The sequence below is a fragment of the Oreochromis aureus genome, linkage group 17 (assembly GCF_013358895.1).
Source record: "Oreochromis aureus strain Israel breed Guangdong linkage group 17, ZZ_aureus, whole genome shotgun sequence".
Taxonomy (NCBI): Eukaryota; Metazoa; Chordata; class Actinopteri; order Cichliformes; family Cichlidae; genus Oreochromis; species Oreochromis aureus.
In genome coordinates, this window is record NC_052958.1 from 24,780,319 (window position 1) to 24,803,238 (window position 22,920).

The window sequence follows — 22,920 nt, forward strand, 5'->3', positions numbered from 1 at the left end:
GTTTACACCTAGATAACAAACTAGACAGTTGATGCCATCCTAAACAACTCCAATAACCCACTTTATAACATATTCATAGACGAAAAAACCCCCCAAACACCCCCAATAAATACTGGAAGTCTCCTATCTTTTTGTTGTCAAACGGAGAAATACAGAAAATTATTCGCCCCCACAGTCATCAGGCTTTTCAATTCTCATACAATTAGCAGACATATGATTTTTCCCTCTGGGAAATAAGTTATTCTTATTATTTCTTATTCTTCTGGCCTGGATAATTGAAAACCGACACAGACATACGTCACGCTCACTGGTTTTCATGGAAATGTGGAGGAGTACACCCCCCGGAAACAGTGCAGTGCCAGCAGAAAATAAATCGGAAGTATTACTTCTCTTTTTTCGTGAGTTTATTTTTCAAATCATTCTGCATTTAGTAGTGTTGAATGCCACAGCCGTGCGAAATCACAGTGTCGACAGCTTGTGGAATGACCAGGGTTGTCAGCTTGATTTGATGAAACAGTGTGCCGACTGTGTGGAAAACGTTGCACCGGCTGAGAGCAGACTGATGGAGAAGGCAGAGCGGTCCTGCCCCCCTCAATGACCATCTTCAGCTGCTAGCGATAAAAGTTCTCGCTGGCGACACTCTAACTATGGGCGGGTACCATGAAATCCCTTAACTACTACTGCCACTAAGTCGGTCGTGGAACTCTTTCACAATGCCCGGCTGCTGGTACAGCTGGAAGCTCACAGTAGCCTGATAGTAACGTTACAGGCCTGCTTTTACCATCTCGAAATTTCTTGGCAGGTGAGAGCAGGCCAGCTAGCACTGCTAGCGTTAGCCTTTTCCGCACTGCACCTGTAGGTTTTGATTTTGCAGTTTTTTCCTCTGGCCACACCTTTGCATTGACATCTACCAACTGGAGGAACATTTAACTTCAAAAAGTATTTTTATGGGATTCTTATCGGCGAAGAGAGAAGCGGGCATAAGCTAAAATGGTGAACTGGAGGCGGCTGCTGCGAATGTCCAACCGATCATTTTTGGCCTTCATATTCATCTTCTCCATGTCCACTACTTGTCTCTACTTCATTTACGTGGCTCCCGGAATAGGTTAGTAATCAGCAGTTTACGCTAAACACCTAAGACGGTAACAGTTAATTTAATTACGTCTGAATTATCCTCTGCACCTTAACCATCTGCTGCTGTTGTAGTTGATACTAACGGTAAACAAGGTCGCTAACAGGCTCACTGTTTCAAGTGTGATACCAGGCTCTTGGGTTTATTTGGACTTAGTAATTTTGCTATAATAATATGTCAAATGTGTCTTCTATTGATTATCGAATTAAAACATTGCAATGAAATGATACAATACGCACAAGGGGGTAATATTTTGACACTAATTGTCACTACATTGCTGGTTTATGAATGGGATTGAATGAAATATGGGCTTCAATGTTTTCTGGAATATCTGGCGTTTTTATAATTATTATTTTATTTGTATTATTTTATCTATTTATTTTTAGTTAACGTCAGTCTGTATGTTGCACATAGTGTTATTTTGGTGAAATTGAAAAAAGTATTGTTAGGTATGGGCGCTGAATTCTGGAGCTGTGTTGTAATGTTTGTTAAACTGATCATATTCTATCCCAGCATTTTAGCAATTATGGATTAAGACTTTCCAAAACTGCCTTGCCTGAAAAAACTTATTTCAATATCCTGTTTAGATCTACTTTTGAATGAAGGCAGATTCCAGACTTAATCAATTTAGTAGCATATATCCAGTCCTTTTATGTATCTGACTGGTTGTATAGAACCAGCACCGCCCCTTTCATGCTAACATGCTCACACCTAGATTGGGAAACCCTGATTTAACTTACTAAGTTGGCAACCACCTTTGCTGACAAGTTGATAACCACTTCTGTTGGCATAGCTGAAGCCAGTTAAGGAAAAGAGATCCTGGATATTTTGAACTTGCTCTGTAGTAGGGCTACATCTATTGATTATTTTAGTAATATAGTATTCTATCAATTATGCAATTGATTAAGTAATCTGATAAGAAATACTTTCCTGTTATTTGTGAGCAATAATAAATATTCAAAGAGAAAGAACACGGGTATTTTAAAATTAGCTGATCATATGTTTGAATTTTAGAAATTACATTAGTCAAAAAAACTTAAGAAAAAATTGTATTTGAGTGCAATATTAAAAACACTTTTTTTAACAGTATAAAATCCTTAAATGCAAAACATAAATAATGACAAATACAGTGATAATAAATAAATAAAATAAGGGATACATACAACCAAAACTAAGTCATGAAATAAAATAGCCTTTCTGATATTAGTTGGAGGCAACAAGAGTTCTGACAGTATTGCATCTCCTTGATGAGGGGGGTGTGTGTGTGTGTGTGTGTGTGTGTGTGTGTGTGTGTGTGTGTGTGTGTGTGTGTGTGTGTGTGTGTATACACGTTTTTACTCTCTGCTATTACTGACATGTTTTGTTGTGGTTTTTATTGAGGGGAACAAATTCTATTTTTCCCTCACTTTAATTTTTTTTTAACTACAGCTTGCTGTAAATACAACTACTGTGTTGACTAGGGAATGGGGCAAAACGCTAAATTATTGAAGACCCAGAGTATCAATAACCAACATTACATTAAAAGCACTGCTTTTGGTAGTGGAGAAATTAAGAAAACAGATTTATTATCTCTACATAAAAGTTGTCAGCATAAAAGAGCCTGCATGTGAGGGGCGGGTGTGGCACAGCTCTGTCTCACACACACCCGCAGACCCTGGTCTTTGTGAGGATGGTGGAAAGAATTAAATGTTCAAAAGTGTGGTTGTGCTTAGCTGGAGTCAATGCTGACAGTGCTTGTTGCCTCAAATGCAACAGGTCATTTGTTTGTAAAGGCAGAAACACAAATATTTAGTGGAAACGTTTAGTGAATGTCCATCATATTCAGTTTGAGAAATGTCGTTTTTGACTGCCTACCTTGTAGTCCATATGGCATTGCTCCAGGTATGTTATGCTAGCCACCTAGAGCACATGTGCACAATTAACTATATTACTGGTTATTTTATTTAAATATAAATGTGGTTTATGGTTTAAAAGTAACTACTATTAGGTTGGCTCTTATGAATACGTACATTCAGTATGAGATGGTCAAAATGTCAGCTGAAGTGAAGTTCAATACCCAATGCCAGTTTCAGATCACTCAGTGATTTGGAGGCTGTAAAGTATGACAACATTAAGCCAATGCATCCCTCTGTTTTTTGTCTTTTTGGTTTGTTTTTGACAACACAATGAAGATGATGTCATAGTTCACCTCTTCACCTCTTTACACATCATGATGTGTAGCAGTTATTGAGACGTTGAGCTTAAGTGGAGTGAAAGAAAACATTTTGGCAGGTGAAGACTGCCATTAACACATACCCCGCAGTTCCACAAGCTGACTGCCTCCATGCCACACCCCATTGATGCAGTAGTTTGTTGTAAAGGAGCACCAACCAAGCATTAAATTAACGTAATTTTTAGGACTCTATTGTAAATCTCTAGGTGTTAATCCATAGTTTAATAATTTGTAGTAATGGATTTCCAATCTTCATGAGCTACGAGTCATAGACAGCAAAGTGAAAACCAAAACTATGTCTAAGTAATGTAATGTAATGTCTAAGGAGCTTGGAAATAAAGCAACTGGACTTCTCCTCAGTTCAAAGATTGTTATTCACAGTGAACATAGATGGCCTCTTTCACTTTTCTTTCAAACCATCTGTCTTCTCTGTTCAAAATGTGAACATTGGCATCATCCAAAGAGTGACTTTTATCCTTTAGATGCAGATGTACAACTCAGTCTTGTCCTGTTGGGTTAGTTCTTCTATGTTGTGCCATGCGTTAATGCCGTTTTTCACAATTTGGCTCATTAGGTGAGGCACATGATCAGTGTGGGTCAACGACCCTCTTAAGGAACAACTTCCATTAGGAATTAAATATCTGGGACTCTTCACCATGTAGTTTTAGAACTGAAGAAGCTTCTTGGATAAGAAGTGAAACATCTTAAAGAAGTCCAGTGGCTTTCTTTCGAAGCTGCTTAGACTACCGTGACTTGGATGACTGAGAACTTACGCTGACATATATGGTGGAGGGGGGCAGGATTTCATCAGTGTTCTAAGTTCCTTCTTATTTGACTTCGTAATGGACAGGCTGACAGATTAGGTCAGGTGTGAGTCTCCATAGACTATGATGTTTGCAGAGAACATTATGATCTGTAGTGAGAATGAGAGTCTGGAGAGGTGGAAGTATGCTCTGGAGAGAAGAGGTGGGCGATAGCAAGAAAAGTGAAAGCAAAGATTTACAAGATGGTAATAGTATTTAAAAGTTTGACTGTAAATTTTTTTGAGTTTATGTAATGCACTAAGTCAATAACACTAAATTCTATATGTCTGCTCTTTCCATCAGCCAACACATACTTCTTCATGGTGCAGGCTCAAGGCATCATGTTGAGGGACAATGTGAGGACCATCGGCCAGATGATCAGATTGTATACAAATAAGAACAGTACTCTTAATGGGACAGGTGAGTTGTATGAGTGCTCACTGCTATGCTACTATGAGTCCACTGTCAGAGACCATAAAATCTTTTGTAACCTTCACTAAAGCCGTTTCTGCACTGTGATGAGCTCTGAAACCTGACTGAGACTCTTCAAAAAAACCCATTGCTTTGCTGATGATCAGTTTGCTGATGACTACTCTTTCAAGAATTTTTGAGATAAAATGAATGCTGGAGATTAGCCTATAAAGCCCCTTTTCCGTTAGTACTTACTTTGTTCGACTTTGCACGGTTAGCCACAGTTTTCAGGGTTTTCCATTAGGTCACAGCACCTGGTACCAGGTACTTTTTTAGTACCTGCTTGCCTGGGGTTCCAAGCGATCCAAGCAGGTCCTAAAATCTGACGTCGTTAGACGATTGGCTGGTCAGTAGCATCACTCGATGAGTCACGAGAGCGTCTCGTTCACGAAAATTAAAACTGTCATTTTTGAAACCCAGCAACCAGGGAAATGGCTGCAAAAAACAACGCCATGATCCCCAAATTTGACGAAAAACCACAGATCAAGCAGGTATATCAAGAGGTATATTCTTTCCTCGACCTCCACCTTTTTTGTAGCCTTCGTGTTGCATATTATTTACATCGTGGGACGTTGCTATGACGAAAGTCATGCACGTTAGGTTGTACTGGATTGTAATGGAAAACCAGTCGATCCGAGTGAAGTTGTGGCGATCCGTGGCGAGTCAATCCAAATAGGTACTAATGGAAAAGGGGCTTAATTAGCAGAGATCTTGGTCAAGTGATGGCTTTTTCAGTAACGGTTTAACTACTGCTAGCTTGAAGGCAGTAGTTAAGGCTTGTTGTACATAGCTGATTAATATAGATCAGTCGATTATATTTAAGATTGTAGCTGTGGGCCACTAGTGTGTCATTGTTCAGCTGGCATGGTGGTGAGGCAAAAGCTAAAGAACTCATAATCATCACTTATAAGGTGACAAGTGATGCCAAGATATACCTGGTAGGGCAAGGCAATATGGCCAAAAATATTTATCACAATATATGTTTGAAAATTTGCTATAACGATAGGCAAAATACTTTACAACTCCACAACTTTATTAGTGCAAAAATACCCCATCAATGTGTTTTTACTTAAACTAGCAGCTATTTTTTTTTATGTGCATTAAAGCTATATAAAAATTTAACAGTGCAAATGCAAATTCCTTGCTGACAGTTTGACCAAAAGGCATTTCCAGTGGAAATTGGCCGACATATCTTGATATCATAGTCTATGGAGACTCATACCTGACCTTGATATCTTGTATAATATCCACAAAACTTAAAAAGAGGTTATACACACACAATATGGTAATATTATGTTCAAGGTCAGTAAGCACAACCAGAATTCATACATAAGGCACACCAGATTATAAGGGGCAATGTCAATTTTGCAGAAAATCAAAGGATTGATTTTATATAACGACGGCCTGCTTGCATGCTCTACCAAAAATTGTGCTTTGGTGTGTATCTGATGAACGAAAACCAAACCAGTTCCACACCACTGAAGTTGCACCATTTTTACAAACCAATTTTGGTTCATCCGTTTCATTCAACGATCCGCTTTCGCCCTTCTCATTTTCTGTCGCCGCCATGCTTTTTCCGCCATGTGCGCATGAAAACAAAGGCACCGCTTATGTGCATTTTACCCATATTCTATCGCGTTATTTCTTTTTCTTATCATTGCCTAACATTTTACCGGTATTACAGTGAACGGTATGATATGGCCCAGCCCTAATACCTGGTATATTTAAGATTTAATTAATGGCAGGACTTTTTTGAGCAGTCTTGTAGGAATGTGGTCTAAAAGACACGTTGATGGTTTGGAGGAAGTAATTAGTGAAGTTAACTCAGAAAGACCAATTGGAGAAAAGGAGTCTAAATAAATATCAATGATACTGAAAGTAGCTCTAGATAATGTTACGTCTGCGAGATCGTTATGAGTATTTGTTTTCTCTAATGGTTACTATTTTATTTGTAAAGAAATTCATGAAGTCATTATTAGTTAACCTTAAGGAATGCTTGGTCAAAAGAGCTTTTGTCAGCCTGGCTACAGTGCTGAAGAGAAACTTGTCCAACTCTCTCTTGTCCACCCAGTTATGTTTATTGTTAACCTGCACTTTCAAACTTCTCTCAATGTCGCCTGCTCTGGCCCCAGGAAAAAATTGATTGCAGTTGTTGGTGTCTCTATTTTCACATTTATCAAAACAGAATCGCCAATAACCAGACTTTTTTCCTCAGTGGGTGTGTCACAGAGTAGGGAAAAATTAATGGACGGGTTGGTGGTGTACTGGGAGGTTTCTGTTTGGGACTACTTTTATGCTGATAGTGAGTTGGCTATAGGGCTGCACGATTTTGCATAAAATGAGAATCACGATTTTTTTGCCTAGAATTGAGATCACGATTCTCTCACGATTTTCTTTTCCAATATAAATATTTATTGCACTTATTAACTGCACATCAACTTCGTAACAGTTGAAACTGAACATAAAAACAATAAATAAAAATAAAAACAATAAATGCCTCACATTTTGTGGTTGCCGCAAAATGTTGTACTGCTTTGAAATTCTGTCTCCACCATTGCTCGACACTGCGTGTATAGAGCAGGTAGTGCAACAATAGAAAAATAGTTGCGGGACGGCACTGTGTAGCGTTTGTCTAGGGTGTTGATCATTTTCCTAAATCCCTCGTTTTGCACAGTGTTGATATATCTTTGGTCAGGTGATAAGTAATAGCCTCCGTAATTTCTTTGAGCCTGCGGGAGTTCGACGTGTATAGGGAAGCGCTGTATAAGGTTCCCGTTACTGATGTTTGGGTGGTTGACCGGCACAAATTTTCTCCTGTCACTTTCTCGTCATCCCTGACGTGTTCTCCGTTGTTTTTTCCCTGCCAATTTGAGCATCACGGCACAGCTTCTGTATCACGTGGTATAAGGCTCTGCCCTTGTCATTTGTTGAGCAGGAAGGGTGAGCGCTTGTTTTCATGCAGATTACGTCCCGGATCAAAATGCGGTACAATCGTCGTCGTCTTTTTTTTTTTTTTTTTTTTTTTTAAATCGTTGTCATTTGGAAATGAGATCGCACATAAGTATGAATCGAGATCGCGATTTTTCTAACGATTAATCGTGCAGCCCTAGTTGGCTACCAGCTAAGCTTAGCTAATGAATCCCTAAAGACACAGTGAGTGAATTCTGTGAATATATATATATTTAGCTGGTGAATCAACAGAGATGAAATAAAATATTATCCATACATCTTTAATGAAATTGGCTACACAGCTGTTCCAGTTACACCACTGTGTATTGTAACAGGAAAAGGGAGTGATACTCTACTGTGGAGAGTGCCAACACCCACAATACATATACACAATGGATGTATCGGAGAGCAAGTTGGGGTTGATATCTTCTCCACGGATATTTGGCATGCAGACTGGAGCAATCGGGGATCAAAACCAAGCTTCTGATTTGTAGATGGCCTGCTCTCCTGAGCTACAGCCACGCCTGCAACTAAAAATGATTTTGGTTTAATCTTGTTTATTTTATTTTATTTTTTTTGATTAGTCGATTAGTCCTATTCTAGGCTCCAGTATATACTTTATCTCACCTTTTCAAGTCTGCCCACCTGTTAAAATGACCCTATTGTCTCTTTCCACAGCAAACTAATGTAATGACTCATGAAACATGAATTTGAAACTGATCGGCACCTGCCATGGAACAACAGATGAAAATGAACCTGATGGATAAATATGACATGTTAAATTTGATTTTAAATGTTCATTAATATGCACCACTAATACTTCAATCAAAAAAAAATCATACTTCATTAATTATCAACCGATTGTGTGCATCCTGTTAATTGTTCGAGCTCATCAGCTCTCCCATTACCAGATTGTAGGTTGTAGCTTCTTCAATTTTGTTTCTCATATTCCCTTCCATTGAATGCAGGGCAGAAGTTTTTATGTTATTTGTGGGTTCAGATAATCGTGGGTCTAGAGCAGCAGCAGTGATTGGTTTGCTTGGTTTATCATCTTTGATGATGACTTTCTAACCTCAGTTTTATCTGAATTTAGAAGCAGAACATTAGAGGTCATCCAGGTTTTTATGTCTTTAAGACATTCCTGCTGTTTAACTAATTGGTGTGTGTTATCTGGCTTCATGGATAGATAAAGTTGGGTGTCATCTGCATAGCAGTGAAAATGTATGCTATGCCTTCTGATGATACTGCCTAATGGAAGCATGTATAATGTAAACAGAATTTGTCCTAGAACTGAACCCTGTGAAACTTCATAATTAATCTTAGTGTGTTAGTAGGACTCTCCATTTACATGTACAAATTGGAGTCTATTAGATAGATATGACACAAACCGCTGCAGCAAAGTACCTGTAATACCTACAGCATGCTCTGATTACTCTAATAGGATATTATGGTCAACAGTATCAAACGCTGCACTAAGGTCTAGCAGGACCAGCATAGAGATGAGTCCACTGTCAGAATCCATAAGAAGATCATTTGTAACCTTCACTAAAGCTGTTTCTGTGCTGTGATGAGCTCTGAAACCTGACTGAAACTCTTCAAATAAGCCATTCCTCTGCAGGTGATCTGTTAGCTGTTTGACAACTACTCTTTCAAGAATTTTTGAAATGAAAGGAAGGTTGGAGATTGGCCTATAATTAGCTAAGACTGCTGGGTCAAGAGATGGTTTAAGTAATGGTTTAACTACTGCCAGCTTGAAGGCCTGTGATACATAGACGATTATTAGAGATAGGTTGATCATATTTAAGATTGAAGCATTAATTAATGGCAGGACTTCTTTGAGCAGTCATGTAGGAATGGGGTCTAAAAGACACGTTGATGGTTTGCAGGAAGTAATTACTTCCTCCAAACTCAGAAATATCAACTGGAGAAGAAGAGCAAATAAATATTAATGGTACTGAAAGTAGCTGTAGATAATGTTACATCTGTGAAATGATTATGAGTATTTTTTTCTTTAATGGTTGGAAGTTTATTTGAGAAGAAGTTAATGAAGTCATTACTAGTTAATGTTAAAGGGATGGTTGGCTCAACAGAGCTCTGACTTTTTGTCAGCCTGGCTACAGTGCTGAAGAGAAACTTAGGGTTGTTCTTATTTTCTTCAATCAGTGATGAGTAGTATAATGTTCTAGCTTTAAAGAGGGCTTCCTTATAAAGGAGCAAAAGTATTTCTCCAGGCTAAATGATGATCTTCTAAATTTGTGATATGCCATTTTCTCTACAGCTTATGAGTTATCTGCTTCACTGTGTGGGTTTGAGAGTTATACCAGATTATGTGTAGAACGAGGTGACTGCGGCCTGTAGTGTAAAGCTCGGTAGCAAAATCGCCAGTAAGACTAGGAAAGATGCCGAACAATTCTGTTGTATTGCTCTGTTTCATTGAGTCACACAAGCAACACTCTAATCACATTTAGTAATGAAGAGGTAGTAAACTTGTACAATTGTTATCCAGTACTACAACAGCAACTGGTTGCTATTGCCTCAGTCATTGTTGTTCAAAGTAGTGCTTTTACTTCTTCACTGGAACATTAAGTATATCAATGAGCCAGTGAAAGGGTACTACTCTGAAGCATTTAGCATTTGCTTCGGGGGCTATATTACTAAGTAGCTGGGATAAAGTTGTCCCTATTTTTGGTTGTTTATACTACAGATTATCCTGATGGCACTAACTCCAGTGAGTACCTGGCCCAACCAACTACTTACCTCCCTGAGAACTTTACCTACGCTCAGAACCTCCCTTGCCCAGAACGATTACCTTCTATGAGTGAGTACATTGCTATCAGAAGATAAGTGCTAAAGTTTTTGGGGGAAAAAACATTTTGTTGTAGTTTTGTTTTTGTTGTTTTTAGTTTTTCATTTCAAGTATGTTTGTGGAATAACCTCCCGCTTAAAAATAATCTCCTCAGAGGGCCTTATGGAAGTAAATATGACAGAGGTCCCTATGGAGGTGATAGAAATGAAGTTCTCCAAGTTTTTTGGCGTCGAGTTTGGAGGCCAGTGGAAACCAAAGGACTGTAGACCTCGCTGGAAGGTGGGTTTTACAAGTCTGGTAATTGTATATTGTAAAGACTAATGATGAAACATACTTAAACATTTGTATTGGCTGGTATGGCCTCTGGTGGAACTGCAGCTATAGATGATTGTAGAAATCAAATAATCTAACAACTATTTCATTGATTAATCGAGTAATTCGGGAAGAAATACATTAATGACAAATCATGTCATATTAAGAAACTGCAGTGTTTTAAAGTTTAAGTGGATACAGCATGTGTCACAAAAAACAAACCTTTTGATTGTGCTTATGTGGCATATTAAAAAGTAATTTTTAAAAATAAATCTAGTGTCTTGACTGCAAGCTGGAAGCTGGAAGTCTGCTCTTCTTTTGGCTTTGGATTATTTTTTGATTCACCTCAGTTGTGGTGGTATATTTAGCCAAAATGATCACAAATTCTTCCATTTCCAAATTTGTCCAGATAGTTTTCTTGGCTTAAAGTGGGCTATATACAACAGTAAGCATGTGAAGTGTCTATGATGCCTTATTTGACTCAATTTTATAGGAAAGCACTGTAAATAAAGTTATATTAAATTAAATTGGATGTAATTAAATTAGATCCATGTTATGCATGCTAATACCTTATTCTACTATAGATATAACCCTAATGATTTTCTTACAAGAAAGCATTTGTTGATAACAGGCAATAAAAACTCCCTTTTAACAGAAGGAAAACTCTGAAAGATCCAAACTCAAGGAGGGCAGGCATCTGTCACAAACTCGGTGGGGTGAAAGAGGAAATGAGTAGTGAGAAACTATTACTGAGCATATTTGTTGGGCTACTAACTTCAGTTAATAACTGCACATTTTTGTGCTGATTCTTACTCTGATATCTATAGGTGGCCATCCTTATTCCATTTAGAAATCGCCATGAACATCTTCCCATCCTTTTCCAACACCTTATCCCCATGCTTCAGAGACAGCGACTGCATTTTGGCTTCTACGTCATTGAGCAGGTACAGTGAGTTGTCTGTTAATTGCACTGAAGGATATACAGTTATTATTCAACTGAATGTGATTCTTCTGAGCTCAGCATGTGCAAAAAGCATTTTCCAAGGAATAGCTCTCAATGAAAACCAATTGTAGGGGTGAACCATTACCACATGACGTTCTTGATACTAGGACTGCATCTTTTGATTGTAGTAAAATAGTAGTAAATTGTAGTGATTGATTGATTGTAGTAAAATAGCAACAACAAATATTCAAAAGTCTTTCAAAGTGAACTTTCCTGGTTGGGTTAAACTTTGTTGGGTTAAATGTTTTCTAAAGTGGTTTCCATTGTAGAAATTGCAATGTTTAACTGCATACATCTGTCAGAAAAAGTAAACTCCTTGATTGTTCCATATCATTTCTTTTTAAAGAAAAAATTTTCTTAAATGCAAAATTATATGAATAAAGTACAGTCAAAGGTCTAAGTCAAATATAATAAGAAATATATGCAATAGATTTTTCCTTTTTTTTTTTTTTCTTTCAAAAAAAAAGAAGGGGAAAAAAGAAGAGGGGAGGGGGGTAAATAGATACAGATCAAGGAGAACCGGGCAATCCGCAGCCCCCAAGAGTACCTAAAACCTAAGGCCATGCATCTCGGCGATATCTGTGCGCATCCATCCGAGCAGGAGTAGGAAGGGTGCCCACAGCCAAAGGGTGGGAGTCCCAGACAACTAGAGGTCACAGGCAGCTGACTACACTACAGGCCGGCCACTCTGGTGGAAGCTGAGGTCAGGGTCCCTGGCGCCCAAGAAGTGCCCGATACCCACCTTCATCCATGTGCAAGGCATAGAGGGAAATACTACTAAAAATAAATACTGTTTTAGCTGTTTAGCAGTTATCGAAATAGTTTTGTGAGCTTTAAGCTGAGATTCTGGCGTTTCTGGCAAAATACATTTATATTTAAAAATCAATTCAGGATTTAATGAATCGATATCGCATTATTCAAACTAAAATCAGGAAATCATTTTTTTTAAACCCACCCCTAGTAATTGTCCTACAGACATGTCTATTAGTGTGAAAGTAGAAAGAGACGTATGTGTAGATACAGATCAGCTGACTCAGTACAGCCATGGCGTGTTGTTTTGGTTTGCTAAAGCTGCTGCTGGCAGAACTCCACGGACTCATGCAGCACCTAAAAATCTTTACGCTGGATTTCCTGGAGGGTCAAGCATGCGTCAAAGCTGGACAGTTGTTTTTTTGTTGTTGTTGTTTTTTTGTCTATGGACACCAAAATGTCCATCATGTCGCTGTTTGGTGGAGAAGCTGGTTCTGGTGACTCTTCGGGGGGGGGCTTCATTTCGAGGACGCTGTTCCTTTGCTGCTGGAGGGAATCGGTGCCTTGTTACCTGGTTTTCCCATAACAATGCACTCGAAACACTCGGCAATAAATTGCTGCAAACTGTCCAGGTCTTCTTTACGATCCTCCTGAGTGGTGAAGTCGGTTAAATATGTATGCAATCTAAACTAAGGCATAATAAAAAGTACCATTACTCTGTCTTCTTGGAAGGCTTTCTTACTTTAATAGAAGGCAAAAAGTGTTCTGACAGTGTTTAATCTCCTGGTAGATTTGTTTAAGTGTGCTAGTAATTGAGTCAGTTTGTGGCTGTAAGCATTTAAAGGTGTGTGTTGTCTCTGCAGTGAAGAAAAGTGAGCATATCAGTATTCTGAAGTTTTTGTGCAAGACATTATGATGGTCTAGATGTTAATTAATATTAATAATAATTTAGTGTCCAGCCTAACAACCCTCTGGGCAGTGGTTCAAAGTTTTACTGGCCCATGTGCATTTTTGTTGGTCTGTGAAGAAAGTTTTATTTTTATATTTTTAAATATTAATGCAATTTAATTAACACCGTATCTTATATTATTTCACTTTCAATCTGAAAAACGTTGTGAAAGCTTGTGAAATAAATATGGTCTAGTACACCCCATTCTCCCATTTAAAGTTACCCCGTTTGCTTCCATGTGAAACAGGACGGCAAGCTGTATAATTCAAACATGGTACTAAGTTAACAGCATATTTCAGTACGATGTCTGGAGGCTTACCGTAGATTGCTCTCTGTGTAAAACAAACAGCGGTCAATGGAGCAGCTACAAAGTTTGCTTTGTGATTTGTGATTTTTTTTTTTTTTTTTTTTTTTTTTGCTAGAAACTCATTTTCATTTAATTAACCTGGACTTACCAGCTCAGTAATTGCTCCGCCTCTTTGCTCTTGGCTGTGCGTCTGTGTGTAAACAGGCTCCAGTTCCACTTTAAACTATGCCAGCGTCATTATCACCGCTGCTGTTGTATTAAAAGTGTTTTTATCCATTTTTTAAAAACTGGGGGCTGCACAGGGACAATGTTGTCAAATTATTATTCATGCTGTGCTCCTAAATAAATTTCTATAGCAGGTCTGTTTTTAGTTGCAAAAGTGGGTGAAGCACTTAATACACAGTGTTGTTGTTGTTGTAGTAAAGCGACGCATTGTAGCAAAGAATTTGTATTGAGGATTTTTTTTATAACCCTGTTATTCATTGTTTACTTGATAAATTGCTGCGCGCCTACTTGCTATTCATATTTCAAAAAAGATTGATGTTGGGTTGGCATTAGAGCCAGTTTTATCCTGCTATGTTTAGATGGGCATCTTGGGTGAGATAAAAACTGGAGTTTTGAGCAGCTGAATAGTTGTTAGCTGCTCTCATCTTTCAAGATATTTTTTTGTACGTGATCCTGTATGTGTTAAAAAAAATCTTCTTCTTCCCCTTCTTTCGCCTTGTTCCCTTTAGTGGTCACCACAGCGGATTATTCGCCTTCATCTCACCCTGTTCCTAGCATCCCCCCCCTGTCACACTAACCCTCTGAATGTCCTCCTTCACCTCTGTGGTCTTCTTCTTTTCCTCCTGTCTGGCAACTCCCATTTTTGTCACCCTTTATCCAGTATAGCCAGTATTCCTACTACTGTACATGTCATGTAAACGGACTGGTTCTTACATAGTGCTTTTCTACTCTGAGCGCTGAAAGCGTTTTACACAACTTGCCTCATTCACCCATTAATGTAAACACTTTTTTCTATGCAAGTGCTTCTAAGAATTAAGCATTACCTTTTTGCTCCAGTACTCAGTACTCCAGAGGACACACCAAACATCTTCTTTGCTTTTTCCCTCATCAGTACCAGCTATACTTCTTCTTCTCATGAATTGCTCTTTGTGTGGTCCCTGACCCAGGACCAATTTGCCATGGGAGACCCTAGCCCAGGAAACCAAAAAAAACCAAACTATTATAAATACTGCTAAAATCCATGCATTCATCCTCACAGTAGTTTCAGTACAAGTGAGGTGAAAATAATCAGTTGTTACGTTTATATCTGTTACAAAACCAAATGTACTGTCTGCAATAACTTGTCTGATGTAGTGCAAAAGTTACAGATAGTTAGGACTGATAGTGTATTTTGCCTAGTTCACATGTTAAAGATGACACTGTTATGAATATAGTTGCAAATGAGTATATATTTAATTTTTAGTATTGATTAAAATCTTTTTGCTTTTTGTTGTATAATTTGTTGACAACCCCACTATGAAGTCTACATCTTTGAGAAATTAATAAAATATGTGTAATACCCACTACCTCGCACTAAAAGTCATGCCCTGTAAATGAGGAAATACCAAAGTGAATGAAAGTATGAAAATGTAAATGTGAATTGCTTCCACATGTGTTTACTATATATTTTTTATTGACACAGAAAAGCTAAACAGAACTAATTTTATAAAACTGTAATCCTTACCTGTTTTTGCAGTTAGCTAATTGCATTGTTTCAGATCTCAATTGCAATTCAGTGTGCTTGCTTTAAATAAGTGCTAATGTAGTTTACTATACTGAATTGTTGTTACTGGCAAAAAAATTGCACCATGCTCACCTGAAATGTGTACTTTTTAGAGTGGAAGCCAACCATTCAACAGAGCCATGTTATTTAATGTGGGATTCATGGAAGCTATGAAGGACTTGGACTGGGACTGCTTGATTTTCCATGATGTTGACCATATCCCTGAAAATGACCGAAACTACTATGGCTGTGGTCAGATGCCACGCCACTTTGCTGCCAAGCTGGACAAATACATGTACATGTGAGTTTGTGGAAAATCTACCAGACTGGTAGGATAATAATTTAATTGCAACAGACCTGGAGTTATTAACTGACTAGAAAGTTTCTGATTTTTAATAATAACTTGTGTTCTTTTGTTGTTTTCAGTCTTCCATATAGTGAGTTCTTTGGTGGTGTGAGTGGGCTCACTGTGGATCAGTTCTGGAAGATTAATGGTTTTCCCAATGCATTTTGGGGTTGGGGTGGAGAGGATGATGACTTATGGAACAGGTGAGTTACCAACTACGTTGTGTTCTTACTTTGCTAGCTACTGAGGAAGCTGCTGGATAAACTGCTGAGTATGCAATGTGTGATCTACTAAAAATCTTGGACAAGTAGCCACTGTCCAAAAAACGACTTTGAAATGCCTTCATAAAGCCTGGACAGCACCTAAAAAAAACTAGGTGAAGTTCTGGCCTCTATTAAGTAAAATATAGAGAAATTTGGGGTCATTCAAGACTTTTGCACAATATAAGAGTCTGAAGAAATCTAAAAAATAAAATGTTAAATTGCAACCTAACAGAAAAAAGGAAAGAAGGACATGCTGTATTTAATTTTCTTTTAGATTGTATCTGTTTATTAGATTCGATTGAAATAGATGAAGGAAAAACTGTTTACTGGAAATAGTTTTGGTGATTTGCAGCGTAAAATGTCTGAATGGTCAAACTGGCTGTTAAGTTTATTTTACATTTTTAAAACGTAACTTTAAGGTTTTTTTTTGTTTGTTTTTTGTTTGTTTGTTTTTTGTTTGTTTGTTTTTTTTGAAGAAATCTCTTGGTGACACTCTGCAATTGAGTTAAAGAGGCTTGTTTATAGTGGAAAGTAGATACGCCCCAAAGGAAGGAGGGGGGGGCTCCCAACCGCTGACTGCTAGCTGATAGTTGGCTGTCGGTTAACACCGCAGTCCCAAACCTTTTTTGTGCCACGGACCGGTTTATATCCGACAATATTTTTACGGACCGGCCTTTAAGGTGTCGCAGATAAATACAACAAAATAAAACCAGTACCGGTACCAAAAAAAATGTATTCATAACACACGGGAAAAGACACAGGGAAACTGAGGTAACGATAATAACAAATAAAAGCCCTGAAAACCATAAATTTCACACCTGAAACTCAACACTCGCGGCCCAGTACCAAACGACTCACCCCACCTGCAGTGATGTACTGAAAAATATTTGTTCACACCATTTAGCAACGTCGTTGACATAAGTTCTGAATGTTTATACATTTTGCATGCATGAAATAGAAAACAGAAAAACATATTTTTTAGGGATGCAACGATACCAATTTTTTCAAACCGATCCGATACCGATACTTGGATCTGAGTACTTGCCGATACCGAGTACAAAAACCGATACTTCTACCACACACAAGTTAAACTTAACCAGTAGTAAAGAAACGACCCCAGACAACTCTTTAACACAAACGAAACGTTTACTGAACGTAAGGGCAGAGACAAATACTGTACAACACATCCCTTTTTTAAACTCAAATGATATTCCAATTCCTTAACCAAATGAAATACACTGTATAAATGAAATAATTCCCTTTCAAATTATATTAAACAACCCAACTTATGTTATCACCTTTTGGTAAGTGACTCACTAATATACACTCCAAAACACGTTATATAAATCCACTAAACATACAATATTCACACATGGGCCCCACACACACTCACATTCACACTTGTTGCAGGCCTGTTTGCTGCTCACGCCGGACGATGGAGAAAAATCCTCTTCTCCCCAGTAAGAGCACAAAAGTCTGACTTACAGTTCCGTTGCCCGGTAGGTCGCCGTTCACCAGTCCCACACCCGATGCGGACCCGATGCTGTCTCTGCTACAGCGCGTTAGCCAGTCACTGTCCAGCTCTCCGACAGTCCTGCCTCCGTGGCGCAACCAAGCAGTCCGGGCTAGCCTTTAGCCTCGGCGGTCATGGCTGGAAACACAGTTTTCCACGGTGGTGCGACCGTTGAAACAAAAAGTCACTTCACCCACACTCTGTTGCGAAGCTCTCACACGGTTAGCTTTCTAGTCACACACTCTTTTGTGCTAGTTAACCTCAGTAAAACTAGCCGAGTCTCTCACTTTGGTTCAGCTAACTTCGTGCATCTCTCCATGCCGTTCTCTTCTGTGAACTGTGAACACCTTATGTGGCGTTCAAGTCCATGGGAATTATGAGTATCTACTCCCAAATTCCCATCCGGGCTACATTAGTATCGGTTCATGGTATCGGTTGACTTTTACGAGTACGAGTACGCACACATTTTGCAGTATCGGCCCCGATACCCGATACCAGTATCGGGATCGGTGCATCCCTAATATTTTTGATCCTATGCTTAAAAAGTCCACAATAAATTCAAACTTGTGCACCCAATTCTTTTTTTTCAAATGTGTGCTTTACAGTCATTCCAACCTGCAAAAGAACTAGTTTGAAGGAATAATTAAAAGCCCAGAATTATTATTGATGTTATGTATACACTAATATTGGTTTTAATTCTGTAAATAGTGATGCGGCTTGATTTCCTTGCAGGGTTCAGTATGCCGATCTGAATGTCACACGACCAGAGGGGGAGATTGGCAAGTATAAATCGATTCCTCACCATCACAGAGGAGAGGTGCAGTTTCTTGGGAGGTATAGTTTCTTTTTTCATATTGAAAAAATACATTTACAAAATGTCCTAACTCTAAAGAATAATATTTTTTTTAAAGCATTAAACCTTTAATTTGAATCGAGAGTTTATTTTGTTTTGATTTTAACTGCAGCAGATCTAACATCCTCCAGATTGCGCATACAAATATGTTGTACATAAACATAATTTAGGAAAAAGAGCAGAGCAGACCATCCAGTAGTTGGATTATGGTTTCCACCGGTCTGTGTCTTTGTACCCTGTTGTGTTCACTTGTCTATGGGTCTGTTTATGAGAGGAAACTGCATGCACAATTTAAACTTGCTACAAGAGGTGTTTGGATCAACTTCAGACCTTCTTAAAGTCACATCATTGGTAATGCTGTTGAGATCTTAGAGTGGATCTACTGTATCTGCCTTGACGCTGATCTGCACACCATCTGAACTACACACCAGTGTAACATGGCGGAAATGTTATGGCCTGGGAATGTGGAACCATGTGACTTTTTTTAATGATGTGATTGCTGATGGAAGTAGCAGGATGAATTCTGAAGTATACAGGGCTATACTCTCTGCTCAGAATAAGCTAAATACTGCAAAATGTAACAAATGGTGCTTCGCAGTGCAAATGGATAATGACCAAAAGTCTACTACGAGGAACCCAAGAGTTTCTTAAGGCAAAGGAATGGGATATTCTTTAATGATCAAGTAAGTCACCTGATCTCAATCCAACAGAGTTTATGATTTTCAGTTACTGAAAATAAAACGACACAGTTCACATAGTCGGCAGCTAAATCTGTTTGCAGTAAAGGCCTGCAACCTGTAATCATTTTCAGCAGGATCAGTTTCTCTAATTGTTGTAGAACTTTGGCCCTCTGTACTTGACTTGGTTGAGTTTCTGAACATTTCGGTCAAGTTTAGATCTGGACTTTGATTGGGCTGTTGCAATACTGTGATTGCTTTCTTTCATTTTCAGTCATTCTGTTCTATATGTAGTTGTCAGAGGGAGAGAGGCCCATGTTTGACTCTAGAATACTTTGCTATACAGAGGAGTTCATGGTTGACTCACAAGTCCAAGTCCTCAATCCTCCAAGTCTGTACTTGATAGTATGTTTTTGTTAATATGCTGTTTTCACCAAATTTGGCCTTGTGAATTATGGCCAAGCATCTTCACTTTTGGTCTTATCTGTCTTGTGGTTTGTTCAGATCTAACTTTGCAAAACTGAGCCTTGTTCTTTTTAGAGAGAAGGGGCAGACAAGCTATACCTGTTTAGTCTTTGTGTAATTGTACTGTTATGAACTCTGGTATTTAACAGTGCTAACTGGGGCCTGTGGAGTCCAAGATGTTTCTCTTGGGGTTTTTTTATTTTAATGTTATTTCTGTGAGCATTTCACAGGCTGTGGTACATATGGGGTAAATTTACTAGGTTGTCCTGGGAAAGCTGGCATTGTGCTAACACACACCTGAATGCTCCAGACCAGGAAATTGCCTAAACGTCTGCTTTTGTAAATGTGTTCACATTTGCTGATGATCAGTTATGCAAGTATATTTGATTAGCAGCACCTAATGCCTGTTTGATATGCAGTCTATTGGGGTGGTGTACAGAAGCAGAATTACAAAAGTAATGACCAAGTACTTCCAGACCTGACTATATTTAGATAACTGTTACCTTAATGTTGGACCTGTTTAGACACTTTGGGTCTAATAACCTGATGCTTTAATCTCATAAATGCCCAAATAGGAGTAGAGCAGGTAGAGTGTACTGATACTGTGTCACTTTTTGTTTGTAGGTATAAACTCCTAAGATATTCCAAAGAGCGGCAACACTTGGATGGTCTCAACAACTTGCATTACAGTCCACACATCTCACTTAGTAGTCTGTACAAGAACATCTCTGTGGACCTTTATCCTGAGCTTGCCCCTATCACAGAGTACTGAACTGACCCAGCCACATCCTGCACTCCCTGAGCTCACCCTGCTCTCTTCCAGTCTGACCTCCTGGTGTTATCTTCAGCAGTTCAGAGGTAAAGCTGTGGAGAAGAGGAGGTGGCACAGGCTCTGAGGGATGAAGAGAAGCGCCATATAATGCTGCCAAGAAATCTTGCTGTGGAAAAAATCCAATCCAAATAAAAAAGTTTTTTTTGTTTTTCAAAGGCAGTGGCTAGTTTCTAAAGATGAACTATTCATTCTGTGTGTCAGTTGAAAAATGTGTGGGTGTGCTGAGTGTGAATTGATGAGTTTGTTGCTGCATGTCATTTTGTTTGTACCAGCTTAACTACAAGTCGACATTAATCTTGAGCAGCAGTTATCTCAACTCTAATGTTTACTGCAAAGCCTTAATGTGGCAAAACCACAGCTCCCTGCTCTCGGCTCTGCACTGCTTCACGTCTGATGTATAAAACCATCACCTTACAAGCCAATAAACATTTTTTTTTCTCAATTTTTATTTCATTTGTTTTATACATATCATTTTGTTATAACGGTAATCTTTTTAAAAGAGGGACACACAGTTAACATTTATATACATATATATATATATATATGATGTACATTTTTTTTCTTATTTTAATAAATTGTATTTATTTTCGGTTTCAGGATGTTTAGTATTTCTCTTTTGTCTTGTTTTTTTCTCCTGCACTGCTGCTGAATCTGCATGAACATGTATGTAAATATCAGCCTCTTAATGATCACAGAACACAGATATGTAAATAGTCTTTGAATGCTTGAGCAAATACAGTGATATTCCAGTGGATATGAATTTTATTTTGGCAGCTACCCTTGATTTGAGTATTTAATAAGAGTGAATCATTCCTTTCCAGCTGGAAGTTCTAACGATGTAAGATGTTTGGGTCAAAAAGCATCCACATCTCATTATTTGTTATCATCATTTGCATGCCTTAATTTTTTTTTTTTACACATTTTTTTTCAAACATAAATTAATTTCATCAGGTAGAGATCTGCATATTTAAATTATTTTCTTTCTTTTTTTTTTTTTAAATGTGCACTGTACAAGTAAAAGTTAGATAAAGCATGACTAAGGCGCTCCATGACTTTATAAAAAGAGCATGGCTGGCCAGCGTGTCCACACAACATGCTTAGTACAGGTTCATGGTTTCACATAAGTCTATATTTTTTGTCTCAGATGTTTTTATTTTTTTATGATTTTCTATGCTTTTGTTTGTTTTTTTTTCCAAGTGCTGGACGATATGATAGACCTCTTTATTGTACTGTACCATGTAATGAAGCATGGCAATTTGATGTGTGGATGATGTGTCTGGACTGTGGCTTTAAATGTTTTGGGGTTTGTTTTTTCCCAAAGTTGCCAAGCAGTGAGAAGAGCCCGAACGAGAGAACATTGGTGTGAGCTTCTCCTAGGTATTCATGCTGTGAAAACAGGGTTTTTTTTCTAAACCTAAGCACTAGAGAGAGTAATGAGAGAAATGTGTACACAGAATTTTTGGTGACATATTGACGGTTATGATTCTCTGTGTCTTTAGGATTTAAATTTGACCATGATTTGTATGTTTGGAGTTTTTATGTTTTTAAATAGTTCTCTGCCCATGTTTGTCCTGACTTTATTTGCTGATTATTGAATCCTGTTAAACGGCTTCAGAATGAACCTCTTACTCTCCCATACATGTGTCAATTTGGTTTTTGGTTGTCAGCCTAAATGGTGTTCCTGCTTTGGATTGTCCACTAATTTAGAGCATTGGTGACCAAATATGTTTACCTCTGCAACTGCGATTCATGCCTACCTACAGACCGATTAGTCAGAATAAGATATGAACACAAACTGTCCAGCCTGATTTTGTGTGAATGGGTACCACATAAGTAACAAGAAACAAGACAAATTCAGTGATTTGCAAATTAAACCTCGGATTTAATGCAAAATTGTACAACGGCATATCCATATAGTATAACTAATTTTAGTGTTTTGGTTGGCTGGAAATTGTTGAATGTTTCAATCTCTAGAAGCTCAGACAATATTGCAATAAAAGCGCACAGTTATTTAGGGAAAATCAAGAACACAGCATCAGATTCACTTAAATGACCACACATTTACATGAAAATCAATTCGATATAAGTTTTAAACACATACATCGTTACATTCTATTTGTTCTATGTGGTTTTCAACAGCAGGCGAGATTTGCGTCTTGTTATAAAATTGGAAGTGGAAGGAGATGGCCTGTATTGTGTTAAAAGTTTGAAATCTGCAGATAAACTGCGTAACAGATGTTTAAGGTACTTTTGCTAAGAAGTAACTCTTAAACAAGAAAAATTTAAAATACATCAAAACGACTGGCAACAGATGATGCATTATTTATATTTTTTCTTTATAGATAAAACTATGGTTCACTAAGTTCATAGAAAGTTATCTTGATCACTGAAATTAAATATCCCACTGATGGAGAGAATTTTGTTCTATATTTTCTGTATGTTCCATGTTTTTGAGCTGTGAAAGGTCATGATATGGAAAGACTAGTGAGAACCTACAATCCCATCCAGG

The 22,920-nt window shown here is 38.1% G+C and overlaps 1 protein-coding gene across 3 annotated transcripts; it reads left to right on the plus strand.

Moving 5' to 3' along the window:
* The first annotated feature begins 378 nt into the window (after positions 1–378).
* Positions 379–22,047, plus strand: b4galt6 (UDP-Gal:betaGlcNAc beta 1,4- galactosyltransferase, polypeptide 6). 3 transcript variants are annotated; one of them, XM_039601264.1, is made up of 9 exons: positions 379–398; positions 4,451–4,567; positions 10,272–10,385; positions 10,528–10,652; positions 11,513–11,629; positions 15,576–15,763; positions 15,889–16,011; positions 18,317–18,418; positions 20,204–22,047. In XM_039601264.1, the coding sequence occupies exons 2-9, from the start codon at positions 4,468–4,470 to the stop codon at positions 20,349–20,351; spliced, it is 1,017 nt and encodes a 338-aa protein (XP_039457198.1). In that variant the 5' UTR covers positions 379–398; positions 4,451–4,467; the 3' UTR covers positions 20,352–22,047. The 3 variants fall into 3 exon arrangements, with proteins under 3 accessions (XP_039457198.1, XP_031596424.1, XP_039457196.1); XM_031740564.2 differs by lacking the exon at positions 379–398 and adding an exon at positions 409–1,105; XM_039601262.1 differs by lacking the exon at positions 379–398 and adding an exon at positions 4,231–4,353.
* Positions 22,048–22,920: the final 873 nt, after the last annotated feature.